Source organism: Harpia harpyja, chromosome 19 (genome assembly GCF_026419915.1).
Source record: "Harpia harpyja isolate bHarHar1 chromosome 19, bHarHar1 primary haplotype, whole genome shotgun sequence".
Classification (NCBI taxonomy): Eukaryota; Metazoa; Chordata; class Aves; order Accipitriformes; family Accipitridae; genus Harpia; species Harpia harpyja.
The window spans coordinates 9,416,089-9,444,001 of record NC_068958.1 but is presented as its reverse complement, the minus strand read 5'-3'; the positions used below and the strand labels follow the sequence as shown (position 1 = coordinate 9,444,001).

Sequence of the window (27,913 nt, the reverse complement as noted above, 5' to 3'; positions counted from 1 at the left end):
CCTTCCCCACCCTTCTCAACACACTCAGCTCGTCTGCAGTATCACCCGCCTGGTTCAGGCTGGTTGCTAGATGTTCCACAAACATTCATCCAAAGACCACCCAGCTGCTAGATGTCCCATAAGCATTCATCCAAAGACTGAGCGGGACCTGGTGGTCCTAGGGGATGGCAGGAGAGCTTGGTGAACACCAAAAGGCGACTTCTCTCAGCTACAAGGAGCAGGCAATGAGGGTCACATCCACAGTGGCCAAGCAGAGGGGTGCTCCAGGTGGCGGGGCAGGGGAGGATGCAGTGAAGGGACAGGTACCTGGGCCCCAGCTCGTCCTCACTGCGCCAGACGAAGTCTCCAAACTTCTCGTAGTGGGAGTTGTAGTGGTGCTGGACTCGGAAGAGCATGGAAGCAGAGACCTCCATCAGCGTGTTATAGGCTGTCTGCTGCTCCTTCCCACTGGTGTAGCCATTGTAGAGGTTGTAGATTTTGTCAGCTATCTCTGGAAAGGATTGGGGGACGGGATTAATTAACAGCCAGAAGGTGTTAACACAGGAGAAGGAGGAGTGAAGCCCTTGGCAGGAGAGGCTGGCATCTGGGATGGCTGCCAGTCCCTTGGGGCTGGCTGCAGCAGGGTTTAGTGACCTGGGGAGCACTGAGCAATTCCTCAGCTAATCCTGCAGTGAGTGCCCTGTGTGAGCAGAGCAGCCCCAAAGACTCCAGCAATATTCCATGACGGAATGGAAGAAGGAGAGGAGGAGGGCTGTCAGCACAGGCAGCCACAGCCTTATCCTCCCAGGTAAGGCAGGCAAGCTCTTCCCTAATTCACCAAACCAAAAGCAATTGCACAGCTATGAAGCTAAAGGGCAGGAAGAATACAACACTGTTGATAACAAGATGGTACTTCAGCCAGAAATACAGCACATCATCCTTGTGGGTATCTACTAGAGCAGCTCAGATGTATTAAACAAGAGGGTGCACTCCCTGCTGTAGAAAAGGATCTCTTTTTGGAAATGAAAAATGCACAAAACTCCATTTCCTGCCTTTTCTTTAGTCTCCTGTTTTCTCATTTTTCCTGGGAATGCTTATCAATAACATGGAACAAAGCATTAATCAAAACTTTCTTTTGTGTGCTTTTCAAAATAGAAAGCAAGCAAGAAAGAAAACAGGTAATCCACCTTTCACTTAGAGCAATCTTTTTAAATTTGAAAGCAGCCAAGCGCTCTGGGCATAAGAACAAATGGGATTGGTTTCGACACCAGAAAATGCAAACGTGCAAAAGTGGCTGGGCTTTTGTCGGTGTTTCTGTTCCAGAACCGAACCAGCTGCCACCAGCATCCTTTTAAACACCCAGAGCCAACAGTGTCCCGCACTGCTCACTGCCCCAGCCCAGCCCAGCCCAGCCCAGCCCAGCCTCTCTCACTTTTGCAAGAAGAGATCGCTCTTTTTCCAGGAGATATGTGTCAAACACACGTTATCGGCTCCCGTGGCCATGCGTGGGGAAGGATGCCGTGGCGCTGCCTGGCACAGGACCACAGGAGCCACCAGCTGCCCAGCCGAGGGGACTTTGCTACTGGACACTCTTGCAGTTTGTCACCCCTCCCAGATTAATGTCCCTGTGCCCGTGGGTGAATTTACAGGAGCCTTCACACTGGGAGACGAGGGACTAGAGGGACTTGCAGGAGTTCAATGAATAGAGGAAAAGCAAAATTAGCAGGAAATGTCTCCTGTCGTGGAAAATGAGGTGCCCGAACACTGACCTTCTGCCTTGCTGTCATCTACCAGTGGGCAGGCTGTCCTCAGGGTGACCGTGCTCAGCTCCGAGTGTCTCCCTCGTGTATCCACCGCGTAGAGGGTAAATCTGGAAGGCAGGAAGGAAAAGGAAAATCATGTCTTTATCCCTCAGTCCCACACCACCAGGTTGTTATGGGAACCGGCCTTCACAAGAGAAAGGAAAAACGTGGTCCAGGCTCCTCTCCGTCAGTTTTGGCATCTCATGGAGACGTGAGACGATCTCGGGCTTAGAACAGGAAAGCACCCAGGGAAAGGAGCCAGGGCCGGGGTACAGGCCACCGCGTCCCCACGCAGCATCTGGGGATGTGTTTCCTCTTCCCCCACCATCCCTGGGAGCCCTGCAGGGCTGCACCTTGCAGCCACCCGACTGCGAAAGGGTGCAAACATCTCTGGGGTTGCTTTGCCATGCGCTGATGCAAATACTGTAACGCTGTGGCGTTTGCAAGCCGGGCTCCTCTCCGGCCCTCCTGAGAGCACAGCAGTAATTCCTGCCGTAAGCGGGCTCTGTGCTGACAAGTGACAGCTCGTACACATCCTGTGAATGGCCCTTGAGGTTGTTTTCTCCCTCATTTCCTCACCAGGGTGGGGCTGGTAAAAGGGTGGGAATGGTAATTTCACACTTGAAGCTAATGGAGAGCATCTGACAGTAAAATATGACTTTTGTGCTGGATAAAGCATTGAATAAACAGGCTGTGGCTGCATGGGACATCCCGGGATACTGAGCTCAGAGTCCTGGTCAGAGTATCAAAGCTCCAAAATGAGAATGCTTCTGCGCAGCAGGGGCAACAATCTTCTGTCCACTCTCCCAAAAGGCATCAGTTCATATTTATTCACTCTGAGCCAGGCACGGAAACTTGAGCTGGCTTTGACAAAGTGCAGGAGCTGGCTTGAACCCCTCGGAGGTCTGAGATGCCTGGTGGCGGGGTACCCAGCTCCTGAGAAATAACACAGCCTCACTCCTTATCCTAAGGTAAAACTGAGCAGCTCTTGCAAGTGAGTGCAAAGAGTACCATAAAAGTAGCTGAAGCTTAAATGGGATTGAGACTCTGAGGTATGTTTACTTAAGGAATGGTCCTAACTCCTTAGCATCCTTAACAGGGACAGAAGCAATGCCTCCCTTTTCCTCACCCCACACACGAGCACCGCCAGCCATCCCCCTCTCCTCCCCGCTGGCCCTGTGCACCCCACATACAGCTGATAAGAGCTGACATTTGCACGGTAGCAATTCCCAGCACAGGACATATTCTCTCCAAGCAATTAGCATTAGTTCCTTAACAATACTTGCTGTCTGAAAGGATGCCAGCAGACTGCCAAGGAACCCACTTGTGTGTAGGGACAACTCCCATTTTCACAAAGCTGGGGCATGCAGGGGACGCACACACTGAGCTCACCCAAGGAGATGCTATTTAATTCTTTGGCATGACATCATTTTCCTTAATTTACGAGGAACGTTGCTCAGAGTGGGAGCATGTCAAGAAGGATGTCCGCACTGTGCAACTTCACAAGTACCACACACAGGCTGTTCTCCCGCTATAATTAAGGGACAGCAACAGAGCAATAGGGTAATATTGAACTCAGGACAGGAGTCTAACTTCAGGGCTTTGCATCCCATCCCTCCTCCTCCCTTCAATAGACGAGGGGTTCTAGGTGAGTAAGGAGTCTCCTGCTGTCAGCAGATAAGCTACATGTCTTTGCAGCTTGGCAGCATGAGTTCCCCCTCTTTCCAGGTCCAGAAAGCAACCGCAATAGGGGCACCCAGTGTTGGGTGAGGGGACCTCAGCCCCAGTGAGACGAGGAACTCTGCAGCGGGAGAGCTGGGCAGACACCCCAGGACTCCTGCTGCCCAGCCAGGTGCTCAGCAGTGGGCAACGCTCTTCTTGCTCATCAGCATAAGCACAACAAGCAGTAAGAGGGCTTAACATGCACATTACTGCTGCGAGCTGATCTCCAGCCCCATCCTGGGGTCACTCGCTTAGCCACCGCGGCTATGTTGTTGTATATTCTTTTTTAAATGGGTGAGCACAGCTAATGTGTAACCTCTGCTCTGCCCATAGCAGCTCAGTCAGTAAGGCTCCATTAGCTCTGAGGCACTCAGTGCCAGAGCACTTTCCTTGAAAAACAGCAGACTTTTATCAAAACACAATTGTAATATTCGGCAATTAGTGCCCACATCACCTATTCCATCACCAGTGGGGTCAGGAGGAAGCATCTCTGCGTGGCTGGGTGTTAAAGCACATCCACTCCTTTGGGTGATGTTAAAGATCTGCGTTAGCCCTTTGACTGCACTCTTCCCCTCTGCCCAGCACACACAGAAACAAAAAGTCACACAGCTGCCAAGAGCAAGAGCATCTGTACTGGTCAGGCCTGGGTTAAAAAATATGTATCAACAAACAAGCCCTTCATTTCATCATTTTTTTCAGATGATATAAGAAAAAAACCACAAAGTGTAAATGGAAAAATATCAGAATCAAAGTGATTTTGATCTGGTCAAAAATTCTTTTTTGAGAAAAAAAATAACTGCTTTACCTCACCTGAAACCAGTCCTCTTTCAAGAACCTTAGAGGAAAGTTTTTCACTTCCATTCACCCTGAATGAGATGTTCTGGCATCAGCACCAATAAATTCAGCTCTGGTGGAAGCTGGCAGCCCTGGCAGTACGCAGCCCTCCGCACCTCTCCAGCTCCTTCCAGCGAGTGATCTCAGAAGGTTTTAACATTAATCACGGTCCAAAAGTTCACCCTGAAGCACAGCAGTATTAATAGCTCTGTTTTATCGATGGTAAACAGAGACATACGGGGTGAAGCATCGTGCCCTGGAGAGGCTCAGTGAGATGAACAGTTTGGAAACTCAGGAGATGATGGTTTCCAATCTTGATCTCAAACCACTTGACCACCCAGCCTCTCTGCGGCAAAACACTTTTATGGCCAGTTAATGGCACTGCACAGAGTGCTGGGGTTTATTTTTTTCTTTTATTCCCGGAAACAGACAATTAAGAGAAGAGAGTGCAAAGATCTGCAGCTCACTGTAAACCCAGCATTAACAGGCAGATCTTGCTTGCTGCATCAAAGAGAAACCTCTGGCAGACGCAGGCGAGGAGCCACCAGCACAGACGGGACCAGTCTGGGACCCAACAGGGCACGAAGCGGGTGGCTGGCAGGAGGAGAGGGACCAGCACCGCATGGGAGGGATGGGGATGTCTGCATGGCAAATAAGGGGAAAACCAAAGTGAGCATGAATGAGGGAGGGAGCTGCGCAGAGCACGTGGTGGGCTGGAGTCCAGCTCTGCAACACTACCTGGAGATCCTCCTGCCATACTTACATCTACATACAGCGTTTTGGGCCAAGGACCAAAACAGGCAGCATCCCCACTGACGATGATGGAGCTGCACCTGATTATGCCAACCCTGATAATTTTAAAAAAAAAAAATGAGGCCAAAGAGTGGTGCTGAGCATTTTGCCCAAGGCAGAGGATCTCTGAAGTAAAGTCAAAGCCAGAAATGAAAAGGTCCCAGACCCACACTCAGTGCAAGAAACCACGTCAGACAACCTGGAATGCCATATGTTAGCTACAATCTGGCAGAGCCTCCTTCATAACCTGGAGGCCTTTGGTTTAGCAATAAACTTTCCCCACGACGTTTTCTCATGTTCTCCCTGTGCTTTCCAAAGGAGCTTGGGGCTACCTGCTACTGCCTCAGAGCTGATCCTCTTCTTCACCCGTGACTTCAGTAAGATCATACATGAACACTTGCTTTTCTAGAAATGCTAAGACATAGTTTGCCCAAAGAGGTTCCAAAGAGCATTTCATCACTGGAAGCACATATGCTCTTGGCAGAGATCAACCCCTCCATGCCTGGAAATGCTGCCACCTCTGCAGCAAAACACAGCATATGAAGTCCTATGAAGTAATGCCGCTTAAACGTTTACTACTAAATTCAAACCTACTGGGACCCAAAGGAACTTTTAGAGAGAGATAGAAAACAATTAACATGTGGCCTCATGAAATGTCAACAACACCTTCCTTGTAGATACCCGACCCAACGTTGGCTAAAGCCTGGATTTTATCACTAGGCTCAAGACGCTTCTTGCAGGAGGAAGAGAAAGCAGAGGGGGGTGTTAAAGCTTCGGTTCCTGGAATCCAATGATTGTGGAAGATTGTCAAGTGCATTAAAAAAAAGAAAGAAAAGAAAAAAGAAATACATGTTTCTATCCTTTCCCAACGCAGAGGAAAAAAAGAACCCAAAATACAAAAATCTGAAGGCACGAAACTGTAAGGCTGAGAATGAAACCCCAGAACATGTTATTTATTTATAGACAACAATGTCGGCTCATGTTTTTTTAACTCCCTCTCATGATGCTCATGATGTTTGAGTGCTTTGCTCATGATCCTTATTTGCGGGAAGGGAGATAAAAACTTCTGTGTCTGACCTTCCTTAGCTCGGTGGCTGATTTCTTTATATCCACAGGCATTGCTGTTCTGTCTTGTGCGCTGCTCTTCCTGAAGCCTTTGGGCTTGTGCAGCTGCTCAGTGAGATGCCGTAACACAAACGGGCTGCCTGGGCTGCTGTGAAAAGGGGCTGATAAGGAGTCCGATAAGGAGTCCAATAAGTACTCCTGCAGCTGCCAAACACCCATGCTAAGTAACCGAGCACCTATGAGTAGCTGGCTGCATCCAAAAGCAATGGCTGTGTGGCAAACCAGGCTGTGCTATGGAGACCCCTGCACCACGTAAATGGGAGACAGGGCAGAGACTCTGCTCCAGAGCCCAGTGTCATGCAGAAATGCGGTCTCATGCTTTCTGAAGTGGTGCAACCACAAGATGCTCTTGCCAGCAGGGCTTGGCTTGAGCTTGGCTGATAAGCCGGGGCTTGGCACCTTGCTCCTGCAGCCACGAGACTCTGTTTTGCTGCTAGCTCCAGGAGCTCGGCGCAGGGCAGACCTGGCTGGTGTCACACACATGGTGCGATGGATTCTCTCTTCCCTGGCAGCGTGGGTACCACCACCCGTGACGCTGAGCACGAAAAGACAAATCCTGACCTGGCTGAGGTCGCATCACCTTGGTGTTATGTGCATGTCCTGCTGTCTCCCTCTGGTTGGTCACGGCTTATCCGTGCCTCCTGCACAGCCCAGGGTCTCTGGGCTCACACGCAAACAGAGCTGCGCCGCTGAGGCTGGTCCAGCGTGTTGACACACACACACACACACATCACACCCCTGCTTTGCCAGCCCTTCTCACTTCCCGTTCCAGCTGAAAAACAATTCGGAGGCCTCCGTTTAAAAGCCCTCAACGGACCAGCTCTTGGCAATCCCTGCCTCCCGCCCGTCCTCAGTGATCTCAACATGGGGCCTGGGCACGAGGGACCCGGGGTCAGCAAGGCTCGGGCTGTGCCTGGACTCAGGCACGTGCAGAGCGGAGCAGCCAGGAACAGTGCCACAAACACACAGGGGTGTGAACACACTCCTCTCACCCAGCACTGTGCACACCCTTGTGCTCGGGGGACCCACGGGCAAACACTGTCCTCTCCCAGTTTTTCAGTACCTTTGGCTCCCAGAGACCAAGGTGAGGGGCTCACTGGAGGCAGCCTGGAGCGGGGAGGCTGAGAGGGTGTGCGTGCTTCTTTGTCCCGATACTCACAGCAGAGCATCAGTCTGGTGAGCAGCAACAGACCTTCATCTCAGCATCTCCTGGCTGCTAAAAACATCAATAAATTTACACAAATGCTTTTCTTGAAAGACTGTTCTTGCAAGGTGGGGGAGCCCGGGGTGCTGCGGGGTGGAGCAAAGCTGTGGGTGTGTTACCCCTAGCCACATACCACAGGGTCACTGGGCACCCACCCACCCCTGTCCCCCCACCATGGGCTCGTACATCTCCTGTCAAGCCTCCCAGCCACTTTCATTGACGGCCATGGAGCAGGAGTGGGGCTCGCCTGCCAGCAGCAGTCTGGGCAAGCACGGAAAGGGGTGTGTGTGTTTAGTGCAAGCATTCCCAATTCAGACACAGTTACAATTTAAAAAGAAATCAAATCAAATAAAAAGCAGCCGGTCCACACAAGCCACAGAAATGCAGCTTAGCTTACTGGCAACTCTGTGATTCGAAATAATTAAGAAAGGTAAATGAGAACAACCCCCCTGGTCTCTGGAGCAAATACCAAGCAGACAATGAGCAGGGAGTGGTTTGTGGAAGGAGAGGATTTCTTGATCTATTTGTTGAGCCCTGACTTCGGGCTGATTGTTCATGCTGTGCCCGTGTCCAGGGTGCCAGACAGTGAGGTGGGCTGGTACCCTGGCATGGGACTGACCATGCTGCATCCTGACCAGAGACCCTGCCGGAGGCTTGGGATTTGGGCTAAGCTTTACAGAGCAGTGGACGTCCTCATACTGTCTCCCCAGGGCTGGCACTGTCACAAGTATTATAGCAATCAGATGCTCCTGTTAGGGCATTTGAAGCCTGGCAGGAATGCGGGGCAGGGCTGGGGACAAGGGGTTGTGCTGTGACCTCAGGCTGTGCCAGCTCAGAGGGGGAAGCTTGTCGTGGAAGAGGAGTTTCTGAGCAGCTCGGTGCCTGCTGCATGCTGGGGAGAGGCATCGAGGGACGCGACAGCAACCTGCTACCACCACCCAGCAAACTGCTGCTTATGTATCATACCTCTTCTGCAAAAGGATCGATGTCTTCTGTTTTGCATTGCCACCGGTTTTGGCTCTGCCTTTCCGCAGAGCCTAGACTGCAATAAGGAAACAGTGGATAGTGCCATCTTGAAAAAAACCCATCTTTTAAAAAGCTCTCTTCACAGTTCTACCACCCAAGAAAAGTACGTTTTGTAACTGGGCTTCTTTTAACCATCTGTGACAACCGACCTTGCTCCCATCAGCGCAATGGAGGAACAGGTTAGCAGTAACGTTGGTGCCATACCAGAGTATTGAAGCTTTGCTGTTACACGAATACATGAGGCTGTCAGTAAACAGTTCTCACAATTCACAGCTTTTTTTCCAGGACAGCAAATGCTGTAAGACTAATTGTTATCCTTCAACAGATGCCTCGCAACAATACCAGACCACAGTTGTCAGATGGAGGTAAATAAATGTACCTGCCACAACATGCCTCAGGTGTCTGATGCCTTTTAGAAGTGTATAAAACAGTGCCCATCAAATACTCCTGGCAGGAGGAAGAGCACAGGCTGCTCTGCAGAGTATGAGGCTGCTTGTTCAAGGAGACCTCTGGAAAAGGGCAGAGGAGACCTGATTTCTGAGACAGTGAGGGCAGGTGGAGCAACTGTGGGGCTGGGGACAGGCTTGCACAGCCATGGGTCCATCTCTGCTCTGTAGCAGCCTTGGGAAAGTCACCAAGGGTTATCCACACTGCAATGTTACCCTAAGTTGCAGCTGATGCCCTGTCCATGCTCAAAACCACTGACTTGAGAGTGTGGTATTCTCACTGGAGCTGCCAGGGAGGAGGGCAGGGCCAGTTAATGCTGCTGCATTACAGGGGTGCAGTGTGGGACAGTGTCACGACATCACTGTGCTCGTAGAGGCATTCTGCAGCACCCACTGCACGTACTACAAACCCCACAGCTGCCATGCACCTCTGCACGACAAGAGACACAGAAGCTAAAGCAGTATCAGATGCCTTCTTACCCGGCACCTGGATTTGTCTGAGGCAGTTGCTGCTGTCCCCTGGAAGCTGGGCGGCACTGGGGAGATGACAAGAGGGAGGAGAGGCTCATAGGAGACCGCTGAGCATGTCTACACGCAAGCTTGATCCTCAGGTAGCATAAACGAGGTAGCTCGGCTACAGTTGTATCAGCTCGAGAGCTGAGGAACGGGAAAATGCCACTCCGTGACTTTTGGCACTGAAATGCTGTCTCCGCACAGCACTGGATCAGCATACCATGCTGCTCCAGGTCTCCTAGGCTTGCCCTCTCTCTCTGAGCTACGAGGCCATGGAAAGCCAAAACCTGCAGCAGGCAAGGTGTGAGTGCTGGTCCCCCTGACTCCCCTCTGCACGTGTGGCAGATGCTGCATGCTTGAGCCAAGCTACAATGCAGAGTCATTCAGCTCTCGCTCCTTATAGCACTTCATCAATCTTTGTTTCAGATCGCTGTCAAACAAGATCAAAAAAAAAGGATGAAAGAGAAAGAAAGAAATTAATTAAAAATCACGACTATTTCTTGCTACTGCCTGGATCCACTGCCTCCCTGCTAGAGAAATCTCTGGTAGGACATTCACTTTCCCAGCCTCAGCTGCAATGTCTCAGTTTCCCGAGATTTCCCTCGAAACCCTGTCAATAAACCCCACTAGAGCAGCGATTCCCAGTACCGCCATGGCTGTGAAAGAAGGCCTTGATACACAGGCCACCTTCTGTTCCCTAGAGCCCTGCTCCTGAATGATACCTGTGTTGGAGGGCCAAGATCCCACAAGGAGCCCCTTTGCCAGCCGGACACCTTGCAAGCGGCAGTGCCAAGATTGCCTTGGGCGAAAATGTGTTTCACTGGAATTGAGGGAAAGATGCCAGCCTGTTTCAGTAGGGCTGCAGTTTCACCTGGAAGGTGCAGCCCAGTCGGTGCAGCCCTCCTGGCCGCTGTGTCCCCAGAGTGCCTTCACCATCCTGGGGCTGAGAGCACCAGCAGTGTCCCATGTCCCCCCTTGCCCTCTTCTCCGTCTTACAGACTTCCTCCTTTGTCACCCCTGCTCCTTGCAACCACTGGCAAGGAGCAGATAATTACTTCCCCATCCCTCACCCTTGATAAGGTTTCTATTTCCCCTAGTGCATGGCTCATGCTCAGAGCACATCCTTTCAGGAGCAGCTTTACACCACTGATGGAGGAAGAGCAGAGCAAGCTTCCCTGGAGAGAGGGGACGCTTCACTGCACAAGGCTTCTGGTGGAGACAAGACTGGATGAGAGAACAGCTCCTTGGCGTGGCAGCAGGACAGCACACCCAAAAAAAAGCCGCCCTGACATGAGATAACATTAACATAGCCTATGTTGCAACCCTGCTCCTCAGCACACTCCAAGGAGCAAGAAGTCTTGGTCTTTTATTAGCTTGAAGATGCCCAGTAGACATCTTAGGGTGTCCCACAGCAATGGTCCCTCAACTCTGGGAACAGGACGGTGGCAGAAAAAGCAGGATCACTATGAAATTACCAGCTTTGGGGAGGAGGGATAGAGGGTGTTTGGGTTCCATATTTCTTGGCAGTCGTGTCCTTGCTGTCATCCTGCTGGCTGTGAGGATGAAGATTCACAGATGTGCTTACAGAGGCAACGCAGCAAGAACTGGCCTGGCTCTTCACAATCTCCACTGCCTATCTCAGGGCTTGGGCAAGGTGTTCCCCCACTCTGCCTGGCAAGGCCACAGAAGGTCCCAGGTCCCCCAGGATATGAATCCTAATGTACTTTCGTGGAGCGAAGAATCAGAAGGAGGTGGTGCTGAGCCACTACAGGCTGGTGCTTTTGCCTCCAGTGAAGCAAAAGCAGCTCCTATCAGTCTGTCGAGTGCCAGAGTCCCTGTTCTGCTGGGAGTCACCAGGAGATCCCAAACAAAGCCCTTGGACAAAGGTCAAATGAGTTGCCTCTGACTCCCCGTGCTGCTGGAACAATTCCACCCACGCCACGGCTCAGATTGACGCCTGAGGCTCCAAACTGCAGGGGCTTGTCCCGCTTCGGTTGCAGAGCGTCAGCGAGAGCTGGTGATGGATCGAGCTGTCCTGGGCACAGCACGGCCAAGGAGGGCTTTCCCCAGGCTCTGCGTCCCACATGTCCCTCATGTCCCGCCACAGCCTTCACACGGGCACCTCAACGATGCCCATCAATCCCTCCAGCTCTCCACAACCCTCCCACCAATGCCTCCTCGCTCCCATGGCCAGGGTATCCCCAGACACCACCTGCATCCTCTCTCCCTCCTGCTGCAATACCTTCTGCTCCACCCTTGTATCTGGGTCAACCCTGCCCCTCTTCCCTCAGCCACAAACACCCTGAAGCCTCCAGCCCCAGCTCCACGAAGGTTACACATTTAGGGGTAAGTCATTACTCTGCGGTTTTGCTTGTCTTCTTCGCACAGATCTATGGGTTGGTGGCTTTCAGCCTCATTTTAAAGCATTAGTCCTGTGTGCTTGGTGCGTCTCCCAAGAGAGACACATCGCTTTAGTACCTGCCTTGGGATACTCCTGAGACGGCTGCCGTCCTCCTCCATGAAGAGACAGCAGGGCTTGGGGAGGCTGCAGCTGCAGGAGATGAGAAGGCTGCTCAGAAGGAGAGAGGGAATAAATCAAACTCTTCCTCCAGTTGTGCCAGGGAGAAAGGAGAGACGAGCAAGGCCCTGGCCCCCTGCAGTGAGCTCCACAATGGAAATGTTCACAGCTAACCATACCAGCCATTCAACCTACCAATGCTCTGCAAAGCTTGGCCATCGCCGGCCCTGGGGAGATGGGGGGAGAGGAAGGTTGTGACCCTTGGCAAATTGGGAAATGTTTGCCCCTCCCAACCTCACAGTCATTCTAAACAAGAACCAGACACTCCACAGTTTGCTACCCCAGGAGAACCCCTTGGTAGGGCTTGTTCTCATCTTCCTGGGGGCTTGGTTTCCATCTGGGCTGCTGGTTGAAATCCAGCCCAGGCTGGTAGTGACTTCAAAAGACAGTGTCATCTGAGGAGTAGTGGGTGGTCCACGTCAAGCGAGATGATGGCTGACTGTTCTTATATAAGCCACCACAATAGGGCCTCCTGCTCGACAGCCTCAGAAGAAAGACGAAGGGCTGCATCGACCACAGGGAGCGGAGCCTGTCCTTGGCCCCGAGGGTGGTCCCTCTGGTGCAGGGCAAGTCACCTTAGTAGGCTGGCACGGGGAGGTGGCTGTGCACCCCTATGAGCAGACGCTGTCAATCTATCTATCTCCGTTGGGTTTGTCCCCAGCACCGTTGGCCAGCCCTAGCTTCACCCTCCGCATGAAACAAAGCAAAACAAAGCACAACAACAATAACGGCACACAAGGGAACGGCTCGGAGGAGGGGGACGCCTCCGCTCGCCGTGCTTGCAGCATCCCAGGCAGGATCCAAATGTGCCAGCCTCCGAGCAAGAGGCATCCACACCCTGTGCCAGGCTGCAGGAGTGGCAAGGGCAGCCAAGGGGTCCCTGCAACGGCCCCGCAACATCGGCATGGGGACAGCACGGGGGGAGGACAGTGGCAAGGCAGGGATGTTGCGTGCCAGCGAGCCCCGGCAGAAGGACGCCAGCCAGGTCTGTGGTCACCGCTGCCCGCTGGCTGCTCCCTCCGTGCCCCGAGGCCCCCGAATCGAGGGGGGACGGGGTGAGGGGCTGGCAGCGGGCGGGAGATTCTCACAGCTCCGGCAGGCAGACAGGGAGGGTGGAGGGTAGGACGAGGGGGGGGGGGCCGAAACAAATAATAAAAACAAAATCCCAGTAAGCACGTTAGAATTCGTTTGAAGTGCAGAGGAGCTTTCAGGCAGGGTTATGTACATCTCCCAGCCCGGCGTGATTTACACATTCCTTGCAAGCAAAGGAATCTTCCCTGATTTGAAGTAAAACAGATGTTTTGGGTTTTTCTCCCCCCCTCTCCCCACCCCCTTTTAATCATTTCTTTATTGAAGTGATGGCTATACAGCCAACCAGCCCGGAGCGAGAGCCCTGCTACCCCCAGCAGGCCTCCGCCAGGACCGGAGACCCGCTGCCCTGCATTTCGGGAGAGCGCCTTGTCACTGCGGTGGCCATGCTTGCGAGCGTCCGGAGGTGCGGAGCCAGCCCTGCTCTCCTGCAAATGCTGCTCCAGAGGCATCGTTCCCTGCAGGTTTCTTCTCTTGCTTTTCCCTCTACGTGGAAGGATTGCAACTCCCAGCAGTTTTTCCTCCTCTGCAGCTAGAGCTTACACACAGATCCTCCATCCCTGCTCCCCCAGCCCAGGTCCAGGAGACCTTCTTCCCTCTACTGCTGGTCCAGGAGACTTACTGTGTCTGATGGTGGGTCTTTCCCTTGCTCCTACAGCTTAGCATCACACCTCACCCTGGTTGTGCTCTATCCTAGCAGTGTTGTTCAAGAAGGGCAGCCTGGACAATCTGTACAGACAGCAGAGGCTGGCAGCAGCGCAGCAGCCACGCTCCTTGTGTACCCCAGGCAAAACAACCCAGCACAGAGGACAGTGTGGGGCAGGCAGGTCAGAGCTGGGACTATCTCTTGGTTTGAGCACTATGTGATCTCAGCCAAGTTACTTTGCCCCTATTTTTATCCCATGTTTTTCACGCAGGAAAGTCATTTGGAGAAGGAACTTCCTTTTCCCAGAGGGATGCACAGCACCGAGCGCAGTGAGGGCTTCTGAGTGCTGGTTGATGCTGCAAACTACCAGCATAGCCATGCTCTTGAGTGTACACTCAGAATAATAACTCACGGCCAGTAGCAAATCCATCTGGCTCCCCTATCTTTCTTTTCTTTCTCTTTTTTTTCTTTTAAACCCTGTTGTTATTTCTCAGTACTTCGTTGGTGGCAGGGTGGGAAGGTTTTTTGTAACACATTCATGTACCATTGGGACTCACTCCCATTCCCGTCTGGTACAAGAGATTGCACAAGAGAGAGAAACAAACGGGGATGAGGAAATGCGTGTTTATGAGAGGCAGCGCTGTCATCGTGAGCAAGGGACCCCCCGCAAGAGAGCCGGCCTGGGAGCCAGTGGAGAGTTTCCATTCTCTCCTAACACTCCATTCATGCCTTGTTTCATACCTCCCCGGAGGCTCCGCGACTGGCCGCAGTCCCACAGCACGGCGCAGGACTCGCCCCCCCTCCATGTGCCGCCTTCCATGATATTTGTTGTTGGGTGGAAAGAGAGAGATGTTGTTGTCTCATAAAGATAATGATTTGAGAAAGAGCAGCACCCTTTGCTGTTCCATGTGCTCCTCGTTTTCCTCCCGTGGCAGCGGAGCGGGTGGCCCCTCCTGCATCGCCCAGCACCCTGCACGTCGTGCACCTTGCCTCTGCCCGCTCCCCTCCTGCACCCCTGCTGCCCATCCTTGCGGGGCTCTTCGTTAACACCCACCATGGAGGCTTGCACGGGCCTTCCCTGCTCGGTGTGCTTCAGTTGCTGCAATGAGCATCCTCCTGACCCGATTGGGAACCCTCCGTATAATCCAAACCACATTGTTGCCTGATAGGATACAGTCACCGGTAAATAACCTTGACTGCAGCGGTCTGGAAGAGAGAGGGATCCTATATCACCGCTATTAATGATTTAGGATCGTACATCATTTGCAGATGACACAGAGAGGGTCTCATCCCTTGCTACTCTGCCCAGCCATCTTCTCCAGGACAGTCCCTGCCCCACCTCCCTTCAGATGGCTCTAAGTTAAAGTCACCCGGGTGACAATTACTCCTGCCTGACGCTGGTGTGCACGCAAGGAATGGCGATGGCTGATCTCTGCACTCCTTCGTGTGCTGCAGAGCTCCCAGTGATGGGGCTGGGGTCCCCCCGCAAACAGGTGGGGTATTAATAAAACCAAAAGCTATCGCCCATGCACACATACTACAACTCACTTGGGTCCCTCTCCCTCCTGCTCCTGCAAGCCCCCTGCCTCCCCCTCCTTTCTCCACACACCTCAATTTCATTATCTCTGATCTTGAGCTGCCTATTACATGCTTTTTGCCAACATAAATATTTAATCCTGGTGCACTGCACAGAAAGGCCCTTGTGGAGTTAATACTTCAACTCATGTTTCCACTTGGAAAACAATTCAGCGTGTGGTAGTGCAGCAGGTACAAGCCAGGGACAGAGCCGAGAGCTGGAGGTGGCCTGCAAGAGCTCGTGAGCCGTGTGGGGTGACGCAGGTGGGCTTCATGCCATGGGGTGGGCTTCACACCATGGGCTGGGCTGCACCAGGGCAGCTCTGCTGGAGCAGCGATCAGGCGGGTTTGGATAGGCAATGGGAGAGCCGCAGGGATGTCACTGCAAGCTGCTGCCTGGGGAGCGTGGTACGGCGTACACTGCCAAGGGGAACTCGAGGTGCAGCACTTTGCTGGGCTTCAGCAGTATTTAGGATATTCTGTTCTCTGCAGGGCTCTTGGTTGTAATGGCACGGAAAGCCCTACATAAAGAGTTTGCTTCACCCACCAGAGCCTGGGGCTAACCAGCCACACGATGACATGCTGCTCCACGCATGCACAGCCGCGGGTGTCCTCATCAAACATCTCAAAAACCACCTGCACACCCAGAGGTTATTTAGAACATGATCTGGCCATGATTTCACCTCAGATGGGCTGTGGGATAAGGGTTATGGGATGGTGGGTTTATGGAGCTATTGGGTAGCACTAAGGTACCTGCTCCTGCTGCTGGTATGGGAAAGACCCCCAGCAAAGTGAGGTGTCCCTGCTCCCCAGATCCAAAACATACTATAAACAGTATGGACAGAAATGCACACCAGTCCTCAGCCATACATCTCCATGCACTCAGGTCTGGCGCTGACAAAGGGCAGCACCCACGGGGATGCAGTACCGCAAAATGTACACAAACCTAAGAAAGCCCCAAACCCAGAGGGAAGAAGCACAAGAGGGAGAGAGGACAGAGGGGGTGACACTGGTAGTGCTGATGCTCCCCAGAGGCAGCCTGTCAGTCGGGAAAATACATCACAGCCTGTGGCAGTGTTGCAAAGTTTGGATTTATAGGATTTCCCTGGGCAGCTTCGGGTCCCCACCAGCCCCCTACATACTGCCTTGATGGGGATGAGGCCAGCTGGCCAGGCAAGACAGAGGGTGGGGATGAGACAGAGTCCTTGTTTCTGTCTCGGTCTACTTTATGGGCATAAAGGAGGGAGAGCCGCATTGATGAGACTCTTGGGCATTATCCCAGACTTGCTCTGGGACAACTAAGCTCACAATTAAGCAAGAAGATGCTGTTATTAAGACAGCAGCCTCCACTGGAGAACAGGCTGCCCAAGCCAGGGACATGCATCAATCCTCGCCCACGCAGGACGGATGCTTCTGCAAGAAGGGAGGTGCAATACAGGGCCAAGAGTACAACCTGTGGCAGCTGGAATGGCTTGAAATCCTTTCCCTGACATCAGTGGTGACATGTCAAAGGGCACTGAAGAAGCATTTTGGTTTGGGGTGCTTCTTCTGAGATGTTCCCTAGCAGCCTGGGGTGGGTCTCGCAGAGACCAAGCGGCACACCCCAGCATCCCCTGCCCCATGCAAGAAACTGGCACTGGCGTGTGTAGAGCCTCCTGTGTGCAGGATACCTACTCCCTCGCACTGTCACAGAAAGGCTGGAAGACTGAGATGTTGCAACGAGGTAAACCAGATAGAAAGAAAATATGAAAGTATCCCAGCCCGGCGGCAGGCCCTTCTGTTTGGGGTTGTGCCATGGGATTAAGAGCTGAGGCTATTTCCATAACCGCAGGGTAGTGGGAGATGCTCAGAAGGAAGGTGAAAACGATGCCAGGGGCTGGCAGGCTCCAGATGTAGCTCAGGTTGCTGCTGCCATGCGCTGCCCTACGGCTTCCCCAGCAGAAATCAAGAGGAGAAAAGATGGAAGAAAAGCAACAGACCCTGATTCAGGGGTATGACAGCCCAGAGCTGAGTCAAGGTAAGCACCCAAGCCCACCTCACTGAGCTGCCTGGCTGCCCAGCCAGTAGCCCCAGGTGTTTGGGCAAACATCTCCCAGTGATCCAGCACCGAGCTCCCTGAATCAGAGCTCCCTTCACACTCCTTCCTGCCAGGGCAGCAAGTCTCCACACCTCGCTCCATCAGCTCATCTAGTGAAGACAGGACCGTGCCTCGCCGCCCCCTCCATCCACCATCCCCTGAACAAAAAGCAATCCTCAGACCCTACTTCTTTTTTTAGAAACATTTAAATTATGACATAAGCTTTGGCTCCAAGGGTTTTCAGTGAAAGCCAGGGTATTTTCTTTCTCCTTTTCAAAACAGAAACCATATTGCTGTATAATCCAATTTATCTCATTCCTGATGAGGGAAGTGAGTATGTGTGTGAGGTGACCAGAGGCAATGAGGGCATGTGTGCTGGGAGCAATCACTCTAAAGGCACTGAAGGCAAAAATCCTTGGCAGTACAAGGTGGTATCCAATTGAGGAGACCAAGCAGAGACCAAGTGGGCCATAGCTCCAGGAGGGAGCACCACCCATGGCAAGTCCCACCTCACCATGTAGATGCCACCTCTGCAGCCAAGCAGCTCCTCCTCAGCTTTCTCTCCCATTTTATTATGCTGTTCTCCTCACTGTACAGGAAACCTAGCAAAGGGTGTAGCTCAGTTTTAACATGCCTGTTTTACAGGTGGGAAAACTCAGGAAGAAGCAGCTACTTTGACGTTACTTGCTAACCTTGAGTGTCTCCATTCTACTCTGGCGCAAATTCAGCTGAAGCCAGTGGGAGCTGTGGCTCTGCCAATGAAGCCTTGAAGATGATGCTCCCAAAATGGAGATGGCTGAATTTACTGGCTACTTTTGCAAACATGGGTTCTGCAGCAGGGACTTGGCCATCTAAGCACTAACATAACTTGAGACAGGCAACGAGAGCTGTGAACCTGTGAAGATGAGGGATTTCTAGTCTCAGCACATACAACTGAAAAAGGTCTCAAAATGTGGGCACTCCTGATAAGTCTGCTTTTAAGCAAAAGAGTTAAGCGGCAGCAATTGCAGTGGCCATGCCCTACCACACTCCTGCTCCATCATCAGAACCCAAGGCTGCCTGAGGTCTAGGGGAATAACAACTCCCTTCGACTGCAACAGGGTCTGGGCCAGACCACACAATCGAAGATGGGACCAGCACAGAAAAGCCCAGATGCACTCAATGTCCTCAAACTAGGAAAATACAAGCAAACTTCTTTTGCAGGGGCGGAACAATTCCAAAACCCAAGGAATAAGTTAAAGGTCACTCAAGATCTACTGGAAAGCAGCTGAGTTCAGCAACCACCTGTGCAGGGGCTCCATCACCTGCACAGCTCCCCCATGACAAATTCTCTGCAGCTGGGTAACAGCCTTGTCCTGTGACCTTGAGGGGGAGAATGGGTGGCAGAGCTGGAGGGGTCACTGTGTGCTGATAAACTCCAGGGTGGCATGACCAGGAGGTGGGTACTTACACGTGTAATGTTGTGTGCAAGTCAAAGATTAAAAGAGGGGGTTTTTTTAAATACACAGCAAAAAAAAAAGGAAAATGAAGATAACAAAGTACTCTCTGGGAGGCAAGGCCAGTGAGGGACTCTCTGTGCTGTTGTTACAAGAAAAGGATGGGGTGGGATGTGCTGCAGGTGTCCTTTGGAAAAAAGAAACAAACAAAAAAATGTTTAACTGGTTTTATGGACTTGCAGGCCATATATGAGATGTATGCACATTGCTGGTCTGTGCTGGGACAGATCTTGTAGGTAATGGCATCCAAACTTTGCCTCTAGATTGTGGAGGAAAAGATGGGCAGGCAGGATTAGCTTGTGACTTAACTTTTTATTTGGATAAGCATCACCTTTTGGGCCAAATATCTCCAGCTTTTGGGACCTGGGGTCCCATCCAGGGTCTGTGTGAGCTGATTTACTCCATGGGCTGTGGGTATGGGACTAGGTTCAGATAAGACCTGTGGGTGCAGTAGTATCTGAACACCTGGGCATCAAAGCAGCTTGTCACATCCTTCCTGGGGCATATTTATGGATACAGCTGAGCTGCTTTTGGCCACTCCTTAAGGCTAGAATTAGCCTATTAAAAATTTGAGTTGTCTGCAAATATCAGGTTGAGCTGCTACTGGGCACAGGGAAGCAGTCAAAGGAGGAGGCAGAAACTTCCCACCCAAACACCAGTGTTGGCTAGCGATGCATGAACCGATACGTGGCAAATCTGACCATCATTTTACAGAGACAACATCTGCCTGGGGTGTACAAGAGCTATTCAGCCACAAAACAACACACGGTGAAGGGACAATCACCCTAACAGAGACCTGAGCAGGAAAACATCACCAGCACTGTACTATGTAAGGCACCAGCTCCAATCCTGCTGTAGACCAGCCCTGCCAGCCCAGGCTTGCACCCCATCTGATACCCCCTTGCTCTCCTCTTGGCTTGGCAGAGCGGGTGTAAAGCCATGGGACTGCCAAGCGAACGCTGCCGTGTTGTGTCTGGCTTGGGCTGGCTCGCATGCAGCCTGCTTGGATCCCTCTGCATCATGCTTGCCCGTAATTTAAATTCCAGGATCAGCATGGGCAGAGCTTGTTTCGGGCTGTGTGCACCCCAGCAAGACTGCAAGCAGGACCCGTTGCTGCAGACGTGATGTAACACTGCCTCTTGGTGTCAAAGCCCCGGTGCTGCCCGCCACAAGGCGAGCGAGGATCGCTCCTGCTCAGCGCCCAGGATGGAGGTGCGGCGGCAGGAGCTTCATCTGCGCTCTGGCAACAGAGGGGAAACTCCAGCTGGCAAAGTGGCATCGCCTGCTGTCTCTAGTACCGTGCAAAAAAGTCATTTTGCTGCCATATTGGCTTTGCTGGGAAAAAACCACCAACACACTGAGAACAAGATAGAGGGGAGGGTGTGAGACACCAAGACAGCCAGCAGCATTTTCGAGGGCATGCCTCGGGTTCCTTGATGTGCACTCTCAGGTACCTGGGTCCCAGACTGCATAAGGAAATTAGGAAGAGGAGACCGTATTTTTGTGCAGGTGGCATTATTTAATCCCCTGACCAAAAAAAGCAATTCTTCAAGTGCTCTCCTGAAGTGGGGCTTATGCGAAGTGTGAGCAAGGGCATCCCTTGACTCTGCTCATCTCCAGCCCACTGAAGAGTTTCAGGCATGTCACATCACCTCTCCCTGGCTCAGTTTCCCTAGCAAGGACATGGCCAACAAGAACAAAAACATTTGCCCTTATCCTGACCCATTTCTTCCCTACAAGATAAAAGAAACATCCATGCCAAGCAGTGAATTCCTTGTGTCCTGGAAGAGGAGAGGGTTCAAACCCTGCTGTAAGAATCAAATCAACATGGCCCTCAGGTTTCCAGCCTTCAGGAAAAAGGTGTTCCATACCATGGAGAACTGATGAACAAAACAAAGACTCCAACGCAGTAGCACAATGCAGCTTTTGCTGGCTTAGAGGTAAATCAAAGCCAGCAACGCCTGTGTTGATATTTATATAGCATCTCTTGTACTTGCTCTCCCATTAGTCAATGAGATAATACTTGGACTGATCTATGTTAGTGGCGTTTGTTTGCTACATGCTCAGAAATAAGAATACTTTCCAAGTCCGTAACTGTAAAGGGTTGGTGATAGGGGACTGGTGGTGGGGAAAAGGTGGAATGGCAAAGGTCCATTTGTCTACCAACAGACGAAGAGGCCAAACTCCTCCTCTCCACCCCATTACCATTTCCAGGAAGAATCTTACATTCACACACTCCCCTAGCTGCAATACCCGACACAACGATCTGTCCGTGACTCCTCCTTGTTCCCCCACTGCTAGCCTTCCTTCAGCCACCCCAAAAGGAGCAATGTGAATGGGCCTGGACCCAGTCAGGTTTGGGATTTGGATGCTGGGAGTTTTTAGGACAAAATCAAGAATGTTACTTCAGTCTGGATGTCCTGAGGAAGGCGTAGGGAGGAGCCAGCCGCAGGAGGCAATAAAGGTTGTTTTGTTTCTCTTTGTGGCATGAGGTATGAGCAGAGAATTTGGGGAGGATAACCTGGTCTTTCCAGCAAAAAGGAGGGAGATGCTCATATGCTTGGCAGATACTAGGGAAGAAGGTTCCACTGAGGTCAGTGGAAAGGCACGTCCTGACTCTAGATCTGTCCCAGGTGGCTGAATACTGGTGGCAGAGACAGATCAGAAGGAGGATTCAGGCAGAAACCCAACTTTTAGAAGGGCGATGGCAAACGTCTGGTATAGCAACATTGCAGCAGCACCTGGAGGCCCTGTTCTGATCCACCCAGGCCAGGCTGTACACAGAGATAGCAAGAGAAAGCTTAAAACCTGAGCTTACAAAGGGGACAGGCAAACAGATGAAGATGAAAGTGAGACAAAGTGATCTGCGTAAATCGCTCAGTAGAGCAAATGGCAAAGTTGGGAAGAGCCTCCAGCACCTTGACTGGCCAGGAAGAAAGCATGAATGTCTTCTCTATGGCTTTTATATTTATACCCTGCTAATGTTTGAAACTTCAACAGGAGCCCCACCTTCCTCCATGCATGGGACTTCATTAATATCAGTGGAAAGAGAGATTATCTCCTTCTTCTGCCGAGCCTGTGACCTCTCTGTACAGACCATTTTCATGGGGCCAATCCACCTCTGCTGTAGTGATCTGCACGTAGCCCAGGTGGGCCCAGACAGCTCGGTACTGGACTTATTTCAGCAAAAACAACCACACATCTGAGCCAGCATTTGGGCAGTCTGGTTCTGAAGCAACCCTAAACTGCTGAGGAAGGACGAGCCTGCATTTAGAGCACAGGCCTGGGATTTAGCAAACACTTATTCAACTCCTGACTTGCCTTGTTTGAGCTTCCGCAACCCAGGAATGCCTGAGAAGAAAATACAGCCATATACCGCTCGGCTTCAGGAAGCTGGAGAGCATGCAGAATAGAAGAGGTGGATTCAATGAAGCAGCACAGCTCCTGTGCACACAGGGGACTCAGCCAAGGGCTGTAACAGATGTGTTTTAACCCATGCCACTGAGCTATTTGTGATCTGTCTCCGATTGCTCCAGTGCTCATTCACGTGTCTTCCTGACGGAAGACCAACAATAACAACTAGTGTCATATAAGGAGCAGCGGACTGCTGCCAGCATTAGCACACTCTTGAGCACCCAGGGTTTCCATTCCACTTTTTATCCCAGCTATGCACAAGGCAGAGGTCAGTCAACATTAATCAGCTTTGCTCTGGGCCAGCTCCTTTAGCGCATTCAGCTTGCTCAATTGCAATCGCTGTCTCTCGGTGCTATGACTGGTTCCCCCTACTTAACACCATTGCCTCTTTCCTTAAGCTCACCAAAAAAAAGTATGTTCACTCTTAGCCTGCATATGGTGACAAAGGCTAAGCCTGGGCATGCTGGTGATGGCCTCCAGGGGCCTCCTATAGGGGACGATGCTGGCCGGGCAGTCTTGGTGGGTCTTGGCTGTGGATGAGAGCCTTGTGTTGTCGTTCTGAGGTCTAACTGAATCCCCTTCCATCTGATGACAGTGCCCAATCTTCATCCCCTAGGATGAACGCTCCTGAAACATGCTCTCCCAGAGCCTTCGAGCTGGTTCAGGATCACCCTGGGGAAACCCCATCTGAGCCAGCAAAGGGAATGCAAACTCGAGGCTCCTTCTCAGCACATGAACACACTCCAAAGAAAGGCTCTGGAAGGGATCCTGATGACTTCCATATTATTTCCAGTAAATTTTGTGCTGATTCTTGGCACAAACACCGGAAATGAATAGGCTAGGTCAGGAATGTAAATAAAGTGAAACATTGGGATTTAATCTAATCTATAATTATAGTATCTGTGGCGCAGGGAAGAAGTTGGTGTGTTTGCACTGCAGCTCCATTGAGGAGCTGGAGGGGGTTTTCATTTCCCTTTCCAAAATTTCCATTTTTGGCTGAGGGATACTTGGTGTCTCCCCAAGTATCTGAAACGAACATGCTGGGCTGGCAAAGCTGCTTTCCGGCAGCCGATCAGGTACAGCTCAGCGAAGAGGCATCCCCAGGCACTCAAGGAACGACGGGGTGAGAAGCTGAGATGGATGAGCTGGGCTGAAGGCTCAGAGAGGCTGTGGGATGCACAAGGGAAGCTCCTGTCTCCACAGTGAAGAGATCGGTTGGGTTTGCAGGGTGCTGAGCTATGTAATGACCATGAGCAATGTAAGCTCAGTCCTCCAGGCTTAGTTTGACCTCTGAGACAAGCCAGAGCTCTTTCTCTTGACTGGTGTTTGGTGCTTGGTGCATCACAAGTTGCCTGTCACAGCGTGGTGCTCCCAAGCTCTCAAACTATCAGTCTGATTGGTGTTAACCACCGTCCCAGCTGGCTGTTCCATGCAAGACGAGCACTTAACAGACATGTAGACATCTCTCCCTCTGCCTTCCTCACACCATCCTCTTCCGAATCCACCTGGGAGGAAGCTTGACAGACTGCTCTGGTCTAGCTGACCTCGGGGGAGAACAATCTCCTCTCCTGTGATGCATTTTGCAAGAATCATAAGCCTTTTGTTTTTTAAGAGCTTAAACCAAACTTGACAGTCTTCAAGGACCATCATCAGTGTCCCTGTGTGCATGCAAAGGAGTGCATTCACATGACTGCAGCATGGATCCCCACGCATGGGCACCCATGTCTGACAGACCAGCAGGAGTGTCCGCATGTGTACACGAGCCTATGGAGCACATGCGTCTTTGTTGACATGAACTACTTTCCCTCTGAAAACCCTCTGTGCAAGGACTAGCATCTCAATGTACTACAGGCAAGGGGAAGAAAAGGGCTGACAGGCAACATATTTTCATCAGACTGAAACTGCAAAGGACAAAGAAATAAGTTCTCCTTTTTTTAGTTTATGTTTTGAAATTACAGAAGTCTCAAAAGTAGAGGAATCAATCACTTCATTTGTTTGCTTGTAGACCGTTTTTTGGTTTTGTTTTTCATACTCAAGCCCAGCTTTGATCTCAGGCTGGTAATACTCCAAATGAATGGTCAACAGCAGAGCGTAATTGCCACAGGTACTACAGAAGAAAAGCGACAGGATGGCTGACACATTTACAGAGCAGAAGAGACTTCCACGTTCACAGTCCCTCTCTCGGTTTACATGATACCCTCAGACTACTGAACAAGCAAAAACATTTGCTTTTGAAGAGTTCTGATGCTGCAGACTCTGTGTGCTCACCTAACAGCCTAGAGGAAAGCACAGGTCCCTGCCGTGTAGCTATAATCAGGATTATACCCAGGCCAGAGCCTTCCAAGATAGCTGTTTTTCCACAGAAACAAATGAAGCAAGCAGAAGAAATTCAATTTAAGGAATGACCCTGTGCCCGTGTTTCTGTTGTTGTTACGTCTGCGCGGGCTCAGAACAGAGTGTTAGCCTCACATTTCACTGTTCTGGCTTTCTTCATGCTGTGTTGCAACTGTGTGGACATCTGAACAGAGGAATATTTAATGTGTGTGCCTATGTATCTGAGAATGCACAGATGCTAAGTAAACACATGCTGGGTAGGTCCCAGGTTGGAGCCAATGTGTGTGTGCGTGCTGGACATGCATGCATCCACAGCAGTGCATGCAAACACGTTGAGTAGTAGGTGTATTGGTCCACACATGTGTGCTAGGGCATGCAGCAGCAGATGCCAAGGAGGGTGAGCTGTAGTGTGTGTGCATGTACATTTTTTTTGATGCCCAGGAGTGTGGGTCCATGCCCCACAGGTGCCAACATGAACATGTGTCCATACATGTGCGCTTAACTGTGCACAGCCCTGGGAACGCTGTGCCAAGCCCTGCTGAGCATTAGCTGCGGGATGGAGCCAACACTGTACATCACCCCAGGGCCTGTCCCCGCAGAAGGACGAGGTCCAAAGCTCCTTGATGCCACGGGACTGCTGCCTGCTGGCTGCCTGCAGCCACGGCTCCCCACAAAAAGCTACTGTCTCTCACCCAGGGGCACCCACAGAGAGCAGGAGCTGCCCACAGCCACCCCAGGACACAGGGTATCACCGACTCTGCTTACTCCCTCCACGGCAATGTGCCTCACGACTCTGAAGCAGAAGCCTGGCTTTGACCAAAAGCATGACAAAACCCTGGACGAAGCCTTCCACCTTCCACCCAAGGCTCTCCCAGCCCTTTGCAGACATCAGGAATTAGATCACAGAGCCCCTAAAGCGATGGGTGAGTGCAATTATCCCTGCCCAGCAGATGGGGAAGATGATTTGGCAGCCCAGGCTGCCCAAGAGCCAGACCTTCTGGCTCCCAGCTCCGTGTGTTCACCTCAGCAGCAGCCTCCCCATCAAACCCAGCGGCTCTTCCCTCGCCCAGTGCCTCTGGCAGCCGTAAGCCGACCGGCTGAGAGCTCACAACCGGCTGATTTTATGGGCGGCGGGTTATTAGCAAGCTCTGCGGTTGCTCCAGCCTCTCCCTGGCACCTTTTCAGAGCAGCCCAGTTCCCAGAGACATTAATAATTATATTTATGCATTATATGTATTTAACAAGAAAACATTTAAAGGTATTAAATGGCAAGAGGTATCACTTGGAGCCTGCTCCTGGACACAGCCCTGCTCAAGAGATGTGCAATAAAGGCTTCTCCTTCTTCAGAGGCTGTCAACATACTTAACTGGGGGGCGGTGGAAGGGGAGGCAAAGGGAAAGTATTAATCAAGATCTTAAAAAGTTCTCGCTGACAGACCATTTGCCAGCTCTCACTTTAAATGCTTTTGTGGTCCCATAAAAAGTTTCATTACTCACTACAAAATGTGTTTTAATTATTACAGTCGCTCTGACATTAAGCCCTGGGTGTTTCTCTCTTGCTTACTCTGTCTATCCTCCGCCTCCTTGCCTTTTTTCTCTATTTTTTTCTCTCTTACTGTCCTGACTCCTGATATCCCCCTCAAGATAGAGTATGCCCTGGTTAATGAGCCAGGTTGAAAAGCCCAGACCCCTCCAAATGATACTGAAGGAGAAGTTAATATTCAGATCCTGAAATTATCCCTTTGCTTTGGACACTAATAACTCCACAGCATTCAAACAGAAAATCCAATCCCATGTGCTCAAAGAATATCTCAGAAGAGTCAAGTGAACAAGAACATCAGCACAGGCGTGGCCAGCCATCCCTGTAGAAGTAACTGGGTGGTGGGCAGATGGATTTCGTGTGTCTCTGATCTGCTATATGTGTCCTACTAATATAAACATCAACATATATAAACAACACCTATCACACTTTTGACATCTGGCTATTTCAGTCCACCAGGCATTTGGCAACTTGCTTCAGTCTGACCACATTAGCTCAGTTCATCCACGAGAGACAACCCTATCCACCAGGCATGGACCTGGAAGCCCAGAATACTGAAAATTTGAGTTATTCCAGTGGAGTCTCCCACAGACTCCCAGTGCCTCCAGCGTTGTACTGGCAGACACAGGTTTTCCATTTCACTAGCTGAGCCTAACACCCAAAGCAACAGAAAGAGTCTCATCATTTGCCCACCATCTGGTGTAACACAGTGCTAACCAAAAAGTCAATAACAATTAAGGAATAGCATTGGAGATCCCTCCTTGCCCCCAGCACCTCCCCACATGCCTCTCCTTACTTGTACAGACCATCTGGTTCCAGGCACTTGAAAATGACTGAATAGAGGCTGGTTTCAGGGACATCTCCGTGGCTTCTACCCGCTGCCACACAGGATGTTGCAAGGCCAGAAAGCAAATCATCCGCAAAGCTCAAGGATTCTCCTGGAGAGCAAAGAGATGAGCAAGACCGAAACATCAATACAGGTGCAAAGTTATTGCTGACCATTTAAAAATCAGTGCAGGAATGCACCTACGCAGCACAGGCAATCAACAAAGTCTCACTGGCTGTAGCTCGTACGAATGGCCCCGAGTCTATCTGGAGAATATCACCTATGGACAAAGCAAGTAGAAAACACACCTGGGCCATCAGCTGTAATAGGGACCCACTGCAGAAGGCCAGTGCTAAGTCATCGCTTGGACAGTGGAAGGGTGCACTCTCAGACGTACAGGCAACGCGTGGACTCACTGCAACCACCACACACAGGACCACCATCCAAGGACAGGCTCCAGGTCCCCAGAAGAGCTGGAAGCCTGGCTAAATAGGGCTCTCCTGCCCTAAGTGCACATTCAGTTCTTAAAAGGGACATGGTCTTTTTCAAAAATCACCTGTCACAGTGAAATGTGTTTCTGCTACATTAGATTATCAGGAAAGGAGACATTTTTAGAGCTTGGATGGAATTGCTCTCAATGTGCTAGGTTTTTCTGTGGGTTTTTCTTTTTTTTTTTTTTATTCAGTGAAAATCAGTAGCCTTGCATTCCTTTTCATGTGCACTCTGCTGGCTCCTGGAACTCTGACTGGAGCTCCTTCAGCTGTGCTGAAGAACACTCGCCCTGTGAGTGTTTTTACATTACAAGCATTCAAAGGAAAAAAATACTAATTAAAAATGCTGAAAAAGTTGGGGGTTTTTTTTGTCTTCTGGTTTATAAAGCTTATTAAACACTTAGA

At 51.1% G+C, this 27,913-nt stretch overlaps 1 protein-coding gene across 1 annotated transcript in view; it reads right to left on the bottom strand.

Moving 5' to 3' along the window:
* The window catches only part of ASTN2 (astrotactin 2), a 361,642-nt gene that overhangs the window by 8,034 nt on the left and 325,695 nt on the right, over nucleotides 1-27,913 (bottom strand). The window contains exons 20-22 of the mRNA XM_052814688.1: nucleotides 26,988-27,129; nucleotides 1,749-1,849; nucleotides 307-490 (exon numbers count right to left, since the gene is read on the bottom strand). Of these exons, the coding sequence (XP_052670648.1) occupies nucleotides 307-490; nucleotides 1,749-1,849; nucleotides 26,988-27,129 (427 nt within the window). The remainder of the gene's footprint in view (nucleotides 1-306; nucleotides 491-1,748; nucleotides 1,850-26,987; nucleotides 27,130-27,913) is intronic.